Source organism: Microtus pennsylvanicus, chromosome 9 (assembly GCF_037038515.1).
Source record: "Microtus pennsylvanicus isolate mMicPen1 chromosome 9, mMicPen1.hap1, whole genome shotgun sequence".
Classification (NCBI taxonomy): Eukaryota; Metazoa; Chordata; class Mammalia; order Rodentia; family Cricetidae; genus Microtus; species Microtus pennsylvanicus.
Window position 1 is genome coordinate 3706061 of NC_134587.1, and position 14760 is coordinate 3720820.

The 14760-nt window shown below is 39.1% G+C and overlaps 1 protein-coding gene across 4 annotated transcripts in view; it reads left to right on the forward strand.

The window, feature by feature from the left end:
- The window catches only part of Nckap1 (NCK associated protein 1), a 73561-nt gene that overhangs the window by 27047 nt on the left and 31754 nt on the right, over positions 1-14760 (forward strand). For all 4 annotated transcript variants that reach the window (XM_075984740.1, XM_075984741.1, XM_075984742.1 and 1 more), the window contains 9 exons: positions 69-211; positions 293-383; positions 4530-4667; positions 5712-5760; positions 8165-8321; positions 10944-11000; positions 11812-11908; positions 12172-12278; positions 13147-13279. In XM_075984740.1, the coding sequence (XP_075840855.1) occupies positions 69-211; positions 293-383; positions 4530-4667; positions 5712-5760; positions 8165-8321; positions 10944-11000; positions 11812-11908; positions 12172-12278; positions 13147-13279 (972 nt within the window). The remainder of the gene's footprint in view (positions 1-68; positions 212-292; positions 384-4529; positions 4668-5711; positions 5761-8164; positions 8322-10943; positions 11001-11811; positions 11909-12171; positions 12279-13146; positions 13280-14760) is intronic.

Sequence of the window (14760 nt, forward strand, 5' to 3'; positions counted from 1 at the left end):
TAGATTTTTGTGTGCTTCAGAGTTTTACAGGTAGGAGTTAAACTTTTTGTTTTGTTTTGTTTTTCTAGACTGTGAACTTTGATTTAACAAAAAACTACTTAGATTTGACTGTAACCTATACAACATTAATGATATTGCTGTCCCGGATTGAAGAAAGGAAGGCCATCATTGGACTCTACAACTATGCACATGAAATGACCCACGGAGCAAGGTAGACAGACGTCACACAGATTCTTGTAAAGCTCTTGATCTGATGGCTTATCACTCACTTGCATTTGATGTGTGTTCTAAGTGACCGAGAATACCCACGCCTTGGTCAGATGATTGTGGACTATGAAAACCCTTTAAAGAAGATGATGGAAGAATTTGTCCCCCATAGCAAGGTAAGAACCATGTTTTAGATGTGTAACCATACATGTAAGGAATTGCTTAAGCTTGGGGAATTAAAGAAATAACTTAAATAACTTACTTTGGGGGTATAAATTATAATGGCTATGAATAACTTTTTTATTTGTGAGTTAGGTAATTGATTTAGATGCATGATTGTGTAAAGACTTGGGAATGCAGTGATTCATTTAAATGTTAAATTGAGTATAGTAAAGAGTGCAGTGCGGTCTCTCAGGTCGGCCAGTACACTCTGAAATATTGTACGTCACTTAACCACCTTTATGGTCTTGAACTTTTCTTTTGACTAAAAATATCTTAAAGTAGCAGTCGCTCATATGGATGTTATAAAAATCAAAGCGGTCACTTCATCAGAAAAAGTTGAGATACATAATATTGCATTAGATTTGTCTGGCGGGAAGGTTGACTCTTGAGTGTCCTGAGAGGTCAGACTGCTGTCAGACATGGACATGACCATGGTCCTGGTTCATTGGGACTTCCAGACTGCAGACGGTGGAGACTAGAAGGGACGCCATTAGAAACAGTTCAGGAGCAGCGTGCTGCATGAGAGCTGAGGGTTCCCTGGGTTTGCAGTGAGGCCTGGAGGTGCAAGGGCAGCTTTGCAAACAATGTCACCTTCATGAGCATGTGATAGGGTTCAAATGGGGATTTGCTAGACTTGAGGTAGCTATCGGGGATTTCTTCAGTCTAGCATCCTTGGCAGTGTGCTTGTTCTTGAAAGAATATTAGTTTAGTTTTATAAAGAATTTAGAGATGACTCTGCAGTTAAGAGAATTGATGACTCTTCCAGAGGACCCAGGTTTGATTCCCAGCATAAGGCTTTTGCAGGCACTGCACACATGTGATGCACAGACATACATTTCAGTCACATGCAATAAATCATTTAAAAAAGAGTTTACTATATAATATTTCATCCAAAGACTTTAGAGCTACAGTGTTGACTCAATTTTAGCTGTATTGTGTCTTAGTCTCTTGATGAAAAAAAGATTGCAGGGATTTTGTGGAAAATGTATGAAATGTCTTTGAAAGATGTTTTTTTTTTTTTTTTTTTTTTGGTTTTCGAGACAGGGTAACAATCCTGTCCTGGACATCACTTTGTAAATCAGGCTGGTGTCAAACTCACTGAGATCTGCCTGTCTCTGCCTCGCAAGTTCTGGTTTTAAAGGTGTGTGCCACCACCACCCGGTGAAAGATATTTCTTAATGAAGTGAATTTGGTGGGAAGAAATCTTGTTGTGGTAACTACCCTGCAAGCAGGGTCCGTTGCAGACCTACATGCTTCCAGAAAACTTTAGGAGGTGCCTCATCCAACCTCATCATTTATAGGCAGAGACTGAAGACTGGCGAAGATGACCAAGTAAAACCCTTGGCAGCAGTGCCTAAACCAGGACAAAGGCTCTGCTGTTCTTTGTTAATAATGCCATGCTTCTATGATGCTATAATTTTTCTTGACTTTCAGTTATTATCAAGAATTTTTCAATGTTTTCTCATGAAAATTTGAGGATATTTTTTTCAGTTTAATTTCTTTGTATAGTTGTATTTGGTAGGTTGAACATTTATAATCTGAAAACCCCAAATTTAAAATATCGTAAGTCTAAAGCATTTTTCTTCTGAGCACTGACCTGATATCACATGTGCAAATTCCCCTGACCTTATGCTCAGGTTGCTTTATAGTTTTGTGTAAATGTATAGGGCATATGAATATATTTTGTGTTTGAAATTGGATATGTATCTATTCCAAAATTAAAAACTGTCACTTCTAGCCGGGCGATGGTGGTGCACGCCTTTAATCCCAGCACTCGAGAGGCAGAGGCAGGTGGATCTCTGTGAGTTCAAGACCAGCCTGGTCTACAGAGCTAGTTCCAGGACAGGCTCCAAAGCCACAGAGAAACCCTGTCTCGAAACCCTCCCCCCCAAAAAAACAAAAAAAAACCCTGTCACTTCCGATCCCGAGATTCTAGTTAAGAGATATTCAGCCTATACCTGTAAGTTTTACATATATTTAAAAAATATCTTGAAGTTAATTAGGTTATTAATTTGAAAGAGTTTGAAACAGGCTAATGAATGTCATCACACTGAAGTACCTACCACTTGTGAGGATGTCAGTCAAGCACTAAGCTTGTTGTCTGCTCCTTAGCCGAGTTGTTGCTCTTCTTACCACTATTGTCTTCCCTGCCCTTCTTCCCTCTGTAGGTCTATTCTGATGTTCCTCTGATCCGGTGTAGGCTTGTTTTTAATTTGACTACTGCACACTCTTTTCCCCTTCTCTCTATTGACGTCGAGATACTTCTTTAAAGTTCTTTCATCTTTGAAAGTTCTCAGTTGGGATTAGAAAAGAAGACGTGGCAGGACCGTGTGCCTGTTTGAGGACTACAGTGTGGTGGTTACAGTGAGCAGTCGTTAGCACTTAGCAGATGATTGTGCATTACCTAGGAACAGTATTCATCTGAGTTGGATTAGTTGTTTCCTAATGTTGATTTTTCTTATGTTTCATGATATTTCCCAGTTTTGTAATTAATAGAATAGCTATCATCTATCTGCCATTTTTTTTTAAACTAACCACATAATTTAAAACGTTCTTAGTTAACTACATCAGAATCTTACCTGAGAATTAATAAAGATTCCTGGTTTCTTCTTGCAGAGATCAAGCAAACACATTTTAATGGAGACCTAGATCCCTTTCAACTGGCAATTTGGTTAAAGAAAAGCCCTTTACAGAGTTCTTAGGCTTAGGCAGGGATAGACACAGCACAAAGTAGGAAACAGCTTGCCATGGTGGCGCACACTAGTCCCAGCACTTGGGAGGCAGAAACAAGGGTCTCATGAGTTTGAGGCTGACCTGTCTACATAGTGAGTTCTAGGCCAGCTAGGGCTACAGAGTGAGACCCTGTCTCAAAGAAAAGCAAAACAAAAATTAGCAATAAAGAAAGCACCAAATAGGCTGGAGAGCTGGCTCAGATATCTTAATACTTACTCCTAGGGCTAGGGATGCAGTTCAGTTGATAGAGTGCCTGCCTAGTATGTAAGGAACTATGAGTTTTGTCTCCAGCTTCCCACTTAATTGAGCATAATTATATGTACATACCTGTTATCCTAGCCCTTGGAAGGGGAGGCAAGATTAGAAGTTCAAAGTTATCCTCAGCTACATAGTGACTTTGAAGCTAGCTTGGTGTATGTGAGACCCTGTTTCAAAAAACAATGAAAAGTCTTTGCTATGGGCTAGGGAGATGCCTTAGTGGTTAAAAACATTTTCCATGCAAGAATGAAGACATGAGTTTAAATCCCTAGAGCCCATGTAGAAGCCAGATGCAATAGCAAGGGCATCTGTAGTCTAATATTTCTACAGAAGATGGGAGACAGAGCTAAGAGAGTCCCCAGAAGCTCAAGGTCCAGCTAACCTGATAAAGCACTGAAATACCAAGAAACACTGACTCAAATAAGGTGGAAGAGTAGGACTAACCTCCCAGAGTTGTCCCCTGACTTCTGCAGGCGTGTCTCTGTATTTACACAGATGAATCCATGCACATAAAAGCTGCCAGAAAAGGAAGGAAGGATGGACTTTTAGGCATGTGATCACAGACTCCTTTCCTTTTAGTGAGAATTGTTAATTTAAACTTAAGCATGAGAGTTCAGTGCTACTGTTTGAGAAATATATAAATAAAGAAGATTCCCAAGGTTAGCACACAGTTTAACCTTTCAGTAAGTAGCTTGTGGAGCTGGAGAGCTGGCTTTTCTAGAGGACCCAGTCAACCCCCAGCATCCACATGGCTGCTAAAACCCTGTAACTCCCGTCCCAGATGATCCTGTATCCTTGGAGATCTTCTGAACTCTGCGAGCATCGTTCACATACATGTGCCCAGACATACATGCAGTCAAACCACCATACAGGAGATAAATAAATACTGCAGTATTGTTCTGTTTTGTTCTGTTTTAAAGAAAGTAACATGGTTTCCTGATTAAAGATCTTGCCTGGGAATATAGACTATAACTTTCGCAGTATTTAAAACAAAAGGAAACTGAAACCCATTATAGAGCGTGGTTGGGGTCAGTCATGCACAGCCTTGAGGCCGAAGTGTAAACGGAAGGGAAGCACACCTGTTCTTCACCTTATTCTTGTTTTCTCAGTCTCTTTCAGACGCACTGATTTCTCTCCAGATGGTGTATCCTAGACGGAATCTCTCAGCAGAGCAGTGGAGAAACGCCCAGTTGTTGAGCCTCATCAGTGCTCCCAGCACAATGCTCAACCCAGCCCAGTCCGACACTGTACGGTCCAGTTCTGTGCAGTCACTTATCATTTGAACATGTTACTGCATTTTCTCTAAGTAACATTGGCCTGTCAGGTTTATTACAAAATGAGCATAAAAATCACACAGGGGTTTTAAAAAAATTCCTCAGCTCTAAAAAATTGAAGTTAATACAAATGACAGTTTTATTTTTTATTTTGGGCTGATGAGATGGCTCAAGGCATTTGCCACCAAGCCTGACAACCAGAGTTTGATTCCTAGGCCTTGGTGGAATAAGAGAGCCAACATGGGCATGCTTGCCCATACAAATAAATGTAATTTTAAAACATTGTTTCTGTCACTGTATAAAAACTTGAAGATGTAGACAAGTATAAAGAAAAAAGCAAACCTGTCGGGCTGGAGAGATGGCTCAGTGGTTAAGAGCATTGCCTGCTCTTCCAGAGGTCTTGAGTTCAATTCCCGGCAACCACATGGTGGCTCACAACCATCTGTAATGAGGTCTGGTGCCCTCTTCTGGCCTACAGACAGAATATTGTATGCATAATAAATAAATAAATATTTTTTTTAAAAAAGCAAACCTGTCAAATCTTACCAATTAGAGAAAATCATTATCATCCGCTATATTTTTTTTTAATTACTCTCCGCATATGAACATGGCTGCTGCTGTTACAGAGAAAGCGCACAGACCATGGATTCACGTGGAAGGAGATGTAGAGAGAGGATCCAGGCACACAGTCTCTTTTCACATGACTAAAATAAATCTTTTGGACAAATGGAAACTCTTAAAGTAAGCTCAAGAAATTGGAAGCTTACCATTCTCCAGGAGACAGTTTGGCAACAGTATAGTTCAGAGATGGTTGAGGATGTGCAAAGGCTACAGTTCACATTGTCCTCTGTTGGTTGCAGCTTTAAATAATTATTGATTCTTACCCAGTGTCTCAGATTTCTTGTATTTGAACCAAGAATTGAACAATAAGAATTAATAGCACAGGCAGAGAGACACTAAGTAGGAAGTTGTTTAAAGAATTTATATTAAGCATGGGTGTGTCTTTCTTTTTTTAAGATGCCTTGTGAATACCTCTCCTTGGATGCAATGGAGAAATGGATTATTTGTAAGTAAAATGGGTTAGTTATGGGATTACCCCTTAGGTTAGAGCTTCAGTGAGAACTAGCTGGTGACTTGCCTTTATCTGTAGTGAGCACCTGTGTGCTTTTCGCTCACTCATTTCCCATGCTGATCCCAGCAGGATGTAGGTAGTCAGTAAGTGCGGAATCTAAAGTTAGGTCACATAGCTCCACAGTGACAGAGACCTGGGAGAGCTAATCCCCTGCCCATTACCATGAGAATAGTTTGCGGTAGTTTGTGCTTTTTCCTGATGTATTAACTGTCAGCTGTCTATTAGTGTTTCTCCAACTATGATGAAGGACCATTTTTCTTTAATACTTTAGTAAAATAATGACTGAGCAAGTATTAGACATAAAAGCCATAGTTTTGTTAGATTTGGCATAATCTAACAATTAGATATTATTAAGTTTGCACTTAAAATGACTACATATTTTGAAATAATCAACCTGTATACAAAATATCATTACAGACTGATTCTTCCAGTAACATTAAATATGAAAGAGGAATTTATTAGCACATACCACCTATACTTAGACATTTTAGTTAGTTTTGTTACTTTTCAGATTTGTAAGAGTAATATTTTTTTCTTAAAAGTTTACATTTTTGTGCCTTACCTATGAAGCTAATTTTAAAGAAAGGTGAGGTGTTTGAAGTGTTGATTATGCTGGATGATGTAATGATTCTTAGTTTTCACTTTGTGTTTGGCTGTGATTGAAGAATGGGTCTAGGTAGGTAACCATACAAGTGTCCTGGTTAGGGTTTCTGGTGCTGTGATAAAACACCGTAACTAAACACAAGGTGAGGAGGTTTATTTCACCTTACATGTCCTGACTGCAGAGGGAAGTCTTGGCAGAAACTCAGGGCAAAAACCTGGAGGCAGGAACTAATGCAGAGGCCATGGAGGGTGCTGCTTACTGGCTTGCTCCTGTGTTTGCTGAGCCTGCCTTATAGCTTCCAAGACCAGGGTAGCCTCTGCTCAGTGGGCTGTACCTTCCCACATAAATCATCAATGAAGAAAATAACCTACATGCTGCTTACAGCTCCACCTTTTCTCACTTGAGGTTCCTGTGTCTTAGATGACACTTGCTTGTTTAAATGACACAAAACTAGCCAGGACTTTGGAATTAGTTTTAAAAAAAATAGGGGCAACTATAGAGAAGAAGAAAAATTTCAACAAAAGTTGAGACTGCATATGTAACAAGTACTAAGTAAATGTTGAATGAATGAACCATGCTTCATGCATTGGTGTAGAAGGCTAGAGAGGGCATTTATAAACATATGTGTAGCATTAAACATCTGTGTGGGGTTTCCAGACTAGGTAACCAAAGGTAAAAAATACTTAGAATCCATGTCAAGAGAGCATGTTGTACTTTAAGAGTTAATACTTGGACTCCCCCCCCCCCCCTTTCTTTTTCTTGAAACAGAGTCCCCTGGCCTATCCTGGGCTAGCTTGGGACTCATTATGCAGACCAGACTGGACTTGAACTCACTTCTTGCCTGCCTCTGAGTGTTAGGTTAAAGATGTGACCCACCATGTCCTGCCTGCCTCTGAGTGTTAGGTTAAGGATGTGACCCACCATGTCCTGCCTGCCTCTGAGTGTTAGGTTAAGGATGTGACCCACCATGTCCTGCCTGCCTCTGAGTGTTAGGTTAAGGATGTGACCCACCATGTCCTGCCTGCCTCTGCTACTTTAGTATTGCTGGTTTTCACTCATCCCTTTAGCTGTAAAAGAATGATACAGTCTTGACTACTTCACAGAGTAACCACGTGGGGTAGTGTCTGCGAAGATGAGTAGACAGGCAATGTTATTACTCTAGTATTCCTTCTGGTGACTACAAAAATTGATTACTTTTATCTTTCAGTTACTTTAACAGCTGTAGTGATTACCATGGTATGTGTTAATTTCTGATCTTTTGCTTAAAATGTGTTTTTAATGTTTCTTTTTTAAAAAAAAATTTCATTCATAACCTCCTCTTAAAGGATATTTTCCCCTTTTGTTAGTGCATCTTCAAAGAACTTACTCTGCAGAATATAGAAAATGATAATTTAAAATATTGTTCTTAATGGTGGCGCATTTGGGAGGCAGAAGTAGGTGGATCAGAGTCAGCCTGGTCTACAGAGTGAGTTCTAGGACAGGATGCAAAGCTACACAGAGAAACCCTGTCTTGGAAAACCAAATGTGTGCGTGTGTGTGTGTGTGTGTGTGTGTGTATGTGTATTGTTCATATACATATGTATATTTTCACATGTGTGTAATGCAATATGAATCACTTAGGAATCTCTATTCAGTGATGGAGGGTATTTCCCCATCTGTAGAAAGTTACATTGTAACCAGAGGAATTTGTTTGCAGTACTTTTAACTTGTACTTGTTTTTCTTTGTGTTTGAAGTTGGCTTTATTCTGTGCCATGGGATGCTAAATACGGAGGCTACCGCACTGAACCTTTGGAAGCTTGCTCTTCAGAGTAGCTCTTGCCTCTCTCTCTTTCGGGACGAAGTTTTCCACATTCACAAAGCTGCAGAAGATTTATTTGTAAACATTCGGGGGTATGGTATTTTTGCTTTATTCATGTTTGGTAGGAGAAGGTGATGAGTGCAATGTTTTTAGTAACAGATTTTGGGGTTAGAGCGTTGGCCACATCCTACAAGGAAGGTGTGGCCTAGACTGTCTTTGAGCCTAGCAAGTTGCTTTTAACAACATCCTGATAATGGCTCCTATAGGTGATTTTACTAATTAAAAATCTTTAGGGTTTCTTACCCTTTCAAATTTTGTGTTATAGAGAAATATGTTCTCTTTTTAATTCACACATGATTTTATACATAATTATTACGAAAACAAAATATAGGATATATTTCCCAGCATGGTGTCTTTAGCGTTTAATTCCAGCACTTGGGTAATACAGGCAGGCAAATCTCTGACTTTGAGGCTTGCTCGGTCTATAGAGTGAGTTCCAGGATGGCCAGGGCTACACTGAGATTGTCCTGTCTCACCCCCAGTAAAGAACAGAGTGTATTTATACAAGTATTTGAAGCAATCAAAAAAATGCCTTTAAAGTAGGGCCGACAACACGGCACATAGGGATCACGGTTCTTGATGGCAGAGTCTGCCCAGATGACGTATTAGTCATTCTCTGCAAAGCAAATACATCTCTGAAATGATTGTCAGTATTCTTTTTGTTGGTATCTTTAATAACTTCATTCTCTTGAGGACCTGTAGCCAGTATATGAAAAGCCATGTTGAATTCACATGTGAGAGCAGTCATATAATGTTTTGAAATAAAGAGCACATAAAATACCCCAGAATTCCTTATACTTAGCTGAATATGTTGGATAAGGTAACCGGGGAAAAAAGTGAAATTTGTATATATTCATGTCCAATTCAGTATTTCATAAAGTTGAGACAAAATGAAGCTTTATTAGTTGTTAAAAAAATAAAAACGTATCTAGCACTGGTAATTTGAACCAGTCTTGCATCCTAGTGGGCCTGTACATTACCCTGAGATGCAAACTGAACACAAGTTCTCTGGCATCACTGATGTTTTAGGGAAAATAAATAGTTCTGTGCACTCTGAATAATTTATTATTTTTGTTTCCAAACAGAAAATAAAGTTTAGGGATATGGCTCAGTGACCTTGTGTGTGAATAGTCTGGAACAGTTGTCACATACCGTGTAGGATGTCTCTGTCTTCACAGATGAGCCTTTGTACCTTGTCAGTCACCACTGCATTCTTACTCCTTCCTCTGTTACTCCTGAGAGCAGTGTCCTGACTTCTGTTGTATTGACCAGAATACTTTAAATACATGAGCATTTAAATTATGCAGTTAATGTTAAATATTTTCAGTGAAGTTATGCATGGTGTAAGTAGTAATACCGCAAAATTATCTTTGATCTGTTAGATTTTTTAAGGACTTATTTATTATTATTTTATTTGAATGAGTTTTTGCTTTCATATATGTCTGTGTACTATGTATGTGCTGGTGTCTCAGGAAGCCAGAGAAGGTGTTGGATTCTCTGGAACTACAGTTATGGATACTTGTAGAGTTGTGAGCTGCCATGTGGGTATTGGGAACCAAACCGGGTTCTCTTCCAGAGTAGCAAATGCTCTGAACTTCTGAAGCATCTCTTCTCTTCCTGCCCTAGGTGTTGTGCTTCCTGTTCCCATGAACCCTCTTCTTCATTTCTCTTCCTTTGTTTTTCTGTTTTGAGTTATCAGTCCCATTAAAAAGAATTGTCATAGTCAAGTCATAAAATGAATGTGTTCATTACAAAGGCCTATATAGACTGCTCGAATGTAGAAATTGGGTTTCATCGTAGTGTAAATAGCTCAGCTAAGTTATCAGGAAGATTTTTTTTTCCTTTTATGGATTTTGGGTTTTTATCAGTAGTATTCATGAAGTTATTTATTAATACACTTTAGTGGTATTTCTGAACTGATTAATATTGGAGTTCTGTTTCTTTTACGTTTTATCAGGGTCTCATGTAGTCCTGGCTAACCTGGGAGTCACTGTAGAGCAGGCTGAGTTGCATTCACAGAAATCCACCTGCCTCTGGCTGAATGCTAGAATTAAAGGCACGCACAACAGAAGAAATCTGTGTGTGTGTGTGTGTGTGTGTGTGTGTGTGTGTGAGAGAGAGAGAGAGAGAGAGAGAGAGAGAGAGAGAGAGAGAGAGAGAGATTATGTAAAAATAAGCCACAGTTCTCTCTTAAAAACAATGTGATCAAAATGCTCTCCTGCCTTAGCTTTTGTCCACAAGGCGCCTGCACTCAGAGTTGCTGCTGTTGATCCTCACTTGTATCCTCTTAGAACTGAGGTGTGCTTATGAACAACTTGCTAGTGTCAGAAGCAGTCACTTTTTGAGTACTTGAGAGACTGGGACATCACTTAATTACATCAAAAGGAAATTTTAATATATCTAGGGCCTTAGGAAATAATACAATTTTCATTTTACTTTCGGATTTACTGTAACTATTATCTTTCTAAGAAGATTTGATTTCAGTATGTAAAGTACTTGGAAATACGTTTTAGGTAGGTAGGCCTCACCCTTAATTTCCTTTGTAAATTGTTTTTGTTGTTGAAAATAAGTATTTCAAATTGACTTTTTATTTTGTTCACTCTTTTTGACTTTCAAATTAAGATTGACGCAGTTCATATTTTCCTTGTACGCAGCTACAATAAACGTATTAATGACATAAGAGAGTGCAAGGAGGCAGCTGTATCACACGCGTGAGTACTTTTATCTGTGAGGAGTTTCTTCCTAAAATACGGCTTTGTTTGATGAGGACAGGCTAGTGATTGTGAGACACAGAGGACGAGAGCCTTGTTCTGAAGAGAAGTAGGTTGTAGCCTCTGTGACTAGTGTGGATCTCCCAGGTTTGAAATACTGATAAAATAAGTTCCATGCAGAAGACTTTTGTTTTAGTTGTTATTTGTTTAAGAATTATTTGACATGTATTTAGTTAGTGAGAATAAGCATGGATGCATGACTGTGCCTGGGCCCAGCACCTTTATTGTGGCCAGAGGATACCTTGGGGGAGCTGGTTCTCTCAGCCCACCATGGATGGTCTGGGTTGGTGGCAGGTGCTCTGTAGTCCTTCCTGTTTGCTCCTGCTGTGCTTTCCAGGCTATGCTGATTAGTGTGCACTCTCATGGAAACTGTTCTATTCTTACACGGATGCAAGCAGTGAGAGAACGTGGCACACACAGGCAGTATGTTAACGCCTCACCTTGCTCCAGTTTTATATTCTAAAATTAAGAAATATATAGAAATGACTGTACTTAAGACCTGTAAACAACTTTCTAGTTTTCATATAAAATAATTCAATACCTCAACATAGTGATTAAATATGTGACTTCATGGTCTCCATGAACTTAGAGAAGATAGGATGGTGAGCTGGCCTGTCCATCAGTCTCCTACCAGACATAGAGAAGACAAGCACACTCTAGCTTCAAATCCTCACTCTCTGTCTTGTTCCCTGTGCCTACATTTTCCTCCTGGGGGAAGCACGAGTGACTGTGACGATCTCTTTCTCTACAGCGGCTCGATGCACAGAGAAAGGCGCAAGTTTTTAAGGTCTGCACTGAAAGAGCTGGCGACTGTCCTCTCTGACCAGCCTGGCCTGCTGGGTCCCAAGGTAACTGACGGATGAATGCTCCTGGCTGCAGCATAAAAGCACGGCTTCTTTAGGGAATTTGACCAGAGCTTGAGCCAGGGATGGACTCGCTGACTTGGGCCTCGACATCACCCTTCTCTCTTTTCCTCGCTTCTTAGGTGCACACTCATCTTCGTGGCACTGCAGTGCTCTGTCTGGGAATGACCACCTCTTTTAAATTTAGTACAAGAATATGAGCAATTTTATTTTTTAATCATTGAATAATTAGTCTTTTTTTTTTTCAGGCACTTTTTGTCTTCATGGCATTATCTTTTGCCCGTGATGAAATTATCTGGCTACTGCGTCATGCAGATAACATGCCAAAGAAGAGTGCAGATGACTTCATAGATAAGTGAGTTAGTCACATTAGAGGAACACCTACTTTCTGTTTATTTTTGTTTATGGGTTGTGAGTCTGCGGACTTATATTAAAGCAAAGATGTTTTGAAAAACTCTTTGGGGTTCTTTATATTTGTAATAGAAGAAATACTGATAATGTATTACACGATGTAATTAGAATACAAAAGCTCTAAGACTTTTAATAGTTCTATTCATTATAGTAGTGATAAAAAAAAGTTGTTCTTTGGCTCTGCCCAGTAATATATATCCTACACATTTGGTTTTCAAAATTAGTACTGCACAAAATATTAAATAAATATCATAGCATGGTCTCGTTGCCATCAGTGTAGCATTTAAAATATCTTTTTTATTATTTTTAATTTATTTATTTATTAAGGATTTCTGCCTTCTCCCCGCAACCGCCTCCCATTTCCCTCCCCCTCCCCCGATCAAGTCTCCCTCCCTCATCTGCTCAAAGAGCAATCAGGGTTCCCTGACCTTTGGGAAGCCCAAGGACCCATTTGAAATATCTTTTAGTCCCTAGTTTCTCAGTCAGAGTAAGATAATTGAAAATAGAAATGAGTGCATTTAGAAAATCTTATATCTTGTTAATACTCTGACAATTTTTTTTTAAAAATCATGTAGCTGTGAGAAGGGGAATTTTTACTTGTGTTTGAATATTCTGCTGCCAGTTTTCAGTCTTACCATTTTTTCTTTTCATGATTTTATTGCTATAAAAGAATTTTACAAGGAAGTAATTGACATTAAAAATTAATAGCCTTTCTTAGGGAAAAGTTCTAGAAATAATACCAAAACCATGTAGTATGTTCTGTGACAACAGCGGACTTACTCTCTGAAACCTTCCTCTGACTTTTTACAAAGGCACATTGCTGAGCTGATATTTTACATGGAGGAGCTCAGAGCGCATGTCAGGAAGTATGGCCCGGTAATGCAGAGGTACTATGTGCAGTACCTCTCCGGCTTTGACGCTGTCGTCCTCAACGAGCTCGTGCAGGTAGGAAGTCTCCTAACTCCCACCCGTTGACATAAACTGCATGTACCAAATGGGGTAAATAGAAACAAGCCCTGGTCACTTTCTGCCAGAGAGACCATTGTCTGCAGGTGAAGAAACAGGAACTTACATAGTTGGTCATTTCATGGAGTTTCTGCGCACGAGAATGAACACAGTATAGAAATAGCTGCTTTTTCCTATGATGGATGTGTATGCTAGCCAAATTCGAGAGGGCCTTGCAAAAGAGCGTAGTTCTAAATCAGCACTTGGGAAGATCATGCTGGCCCAGCGTGGCTGAAGCATTGGTAGAGGCTGAGAAAGAAGAGAATCCCTGCAGCAGACCAGGCGCGCTGATGAGAGCCTGAGCTCGGGTGAGATGGCAGTGCAGCTGGTAGGGAGGACACCCTTTGATAGCGAGTTATAAGATGGCAGTGAGTGGAAAGTCTGTCTGAATCTTGCTCAGGTGTCCTAATTTTATTTTTATTTTGGAATTTCCTCTGGTTTTTAATCTTGGCTTTTTGTTAAAATTTTTTTTCTGTAATTTCTTTGGTCTTTTTACTTTAACATAGATTTTCTTTACTTTTATTTTGTTTGTTTTATTTTGCTTCACCTTATAAACTCAAAGGTTTAATTAATGTAAATCAATGAACAGTAGGAAAAAGGACCAATAAAATTTTCTCTAAAGCGCTGGTTTTTCTGGCTCTTATTTTTTTCAGCCACTAGGTGGCGCTCAGGCTTTTTTTTTTTTTTTAAAGATGGACATTAAAGTGGACCAGAATTGGGAGCCTAGGCAGTTTGGATGCTCACCTTACTAGACCTGGATGGAAGTGGGTGGTCCTTGGACTTCCCACAGGTCAGGGAACCCTGATTGCTCTTCGAGCTGATGAGGGAGGGGGACTTGTTCGGGGGAGGGGAAGGAAAATGGGAGGCGGTGGCGGGGAGGAGGCAGAAATCTTTAATAAATAATTAATTAATTAAAAAAAAAGACAGTATGACAAACATCCTCACATGAAAAAAAAATAAAAAAAAATTTCCCAGAGCATTGTTGCCTTGTAATTTTATTTACAGATGAGTTTTAGCCTATCATTGCTTTTTACTATTTATTCACAATAGCATATAATTTTATGATAAACTCAAACTTCCTAGTTTCTTGTAATTTTTAAGACTATTGTAGCACTTTGGATACTTACTAAGAAATTTTACAGGTTTTTGTTATATTTCTAAAATGTTTAATCCACTTAATCTGTATTGGCATGTTTTATCTAAAATAGCACTAATACTGAAATTTCTTAGCATTTCTTTTGGGATTGTAGTAAGATTAGTAACATTAGCAAGAATAATAATATTAAAGTTGCTATGCCTACCAATAGTTCATCTTTTTAAGTTACTTTAGCTGTAAAGGTAGAGAAAATAATAATTGTTGAAGAAAAAGGGCAAATATAACTAATTGCCCTTTGGTATCTCATAAGAAGCAGAGCCAGTGT